The 1,606-nt window shown below is 66.9% G+C and overlaps 1 protein-coding gene across 1 annotated transcript in view; it reads left to right on the top strand.

Annotated features, from left to right (window-relative positions):
* Nucleotides 1-50: 50 nt before the first annotated feature.
* LOC102042659 (dedicator of cytokinesis protein 2-like) overlaps nt 51-1,606 on the top strand; it is a gene marked incomplete at its 5' end in the record, with an annotated part of 49,464 nt that continues 47,908 nt past the window's right edge. Inside the window, 5 exon segments of the mRNA XM_031064006.1 lie at nt 51-147; nt 228-376; nt 795-930; nt 1,032-1,186; nt 1,514-1,595. Coding sequence (XP_030919866.1) covers nt 51-147; nt 228-376; nt 795-930; nt 1,032-1,186; nt 1,514-1,595 — 619 coding nt within the window.

The raw sequence follows: 1,606 nt of genomic DNA, 5'->3' as shown, positions 1-1,606 counted from the left end.
GGGCTCCCTGCAGTGCTGGGGCGCTCCAGGGCTCCCTGCCCCCCCCCCAGGCTGGAGGAGAGCGCGGTGCCCTCCGACATGCCCATGGTGCAGGAGATCACCACCACGCTGCGCGAGTGGGCCGCCATCTGGAAGCAGCTCTATGTGGTGAGGGACGAGGCTCTGGGTGTTGGGGACATCTGGGGACAGGCTGGGCGAGCCCCGGTGACCCCGCGGTGGTGCTGCAGGCCGGGCAGACGGAGCGCTACGGGCAGGTGAAGAGGATGATGCAGGAGCTGATGGAGCAGCGCTCGCAGCTGCTCTCGGGGACGCTGCCCAAGGACCAGCTGCTGAGGCTCAGGAAGGAGGTCACCGGCAAGATGGACTATGGCAACAAGTGAGCCTGGGGACAGGGACCTCAGATCTGCCTCTGGGATGGGGACCTCAGATCTGCCTCTGGGATGGGGACCTCAGATCTGCCTCAGGGACAGGGACCTCCATTCTGCCTCTGGGACAGGCTGTGCGGTGCCCAGGTGTCCTCCCTGGTGTCCTGGCTGGCTGTCCATGTGTCCTCATTGTCCCAGCTGGCTGTCCCGTGCTGGCTGGGGACAGTAAGTGTGCCACCAGCTGCTCAAGCCACCTGGCCAAGGGCTGTGGCTGGGACAGGAATGTTCCTGGTGCTGCCAGCTCCTGTCCCTTTTCCCAGTGGGATCTGCACTGTCCCCTCAAACCCTGTGCAAGGACAAGTGAGTCGGGGTGGGACACACAGGCCCAGGTGCCCCCAGTCCTGCCTCACCCCACCCTGGCCCCTGCAGAATCCTCGCCCTGGACCTGGTGGTGCGGGATGAGGACGAGAACATCCTGGACCCCGACAGGACCAGCGTCATCAGCCTCTTCCAGGCTCACAGGAGGGCAGCACAGACCCTCAGCCAGCGCCTCCAGGAGGAGACGGTGAGGCTGCTGCCAGCCCTGCGCCCCGAGCCCGATGTCCCCTGCGCCAGGGGAGGTGACAAGGCTGAGCCACCTTGTGCCCCCCACCTCGTGCCCCCCAGAGCTCGCAGCAGAGAGCGCCAGGCCACGGCACCCACGGGGCTGCTTCGCCCTCCCACAACCTCTACCTGTGCGTCCGGAACTTCGTCTGCCACATCGGGGAGGAGGCGCAGCTCTTCATGGCGCTCTACGACCCCGGCGAGCAGCGCATCATCAGGTGGGGGCTCAGGACAGACCCCTGTCCCTGTCCCTGCTGTGCTGGGTGTTTGTCCTGCTGCCCCCTGAGGCGTCCCCTCCCCAGGCTGCCCGTCCTGCCCAGCCCTGAGGACCCAGCGGGTGTCACAGGGGGAAGGGACACATCCCTTTCTTGTCATGCCACCATATCCCATCCCTGTCCTGCCCCAGGCACTGCTGAGGTGACCAGGGCACAGCCAGGCTGGGCCAGTGCCTGTGCCGCGATTGGGGACCCTGGTGGGCTGAGGGGTGGCAGCTGGCGGCGGCTCTGCCACCCCCGTGCCCACCTCAACCATCACCCCCCCCGCAGCGAGAACTACGTGATCCGCTGGGCCAGCACGGGCGTCCCGCAGGACATCGAGCTGCTCAACAACCTCAGGGCGGTGTTTACGGTGAGCGCAGA

Source organism: Geospiza fortis, unplaced genomic scaffold (assembly GCF_000277835.1).
Source record: "Geospiza fortis unplaced genomic scaffold, GeoFor_1.0 scaffold62, whole genome shotgun sequence".
Lineage (NCBI taxonomy): Eukaryota > Metazoa > Chordata > Aves > Passeriformes > Thraupidae > Geospiza > Geospiza fortis.
Note: the sequence above shows the minus strand (reverse complement) of the source record. Positions and strands in the feature narration are given on the sequence as shown.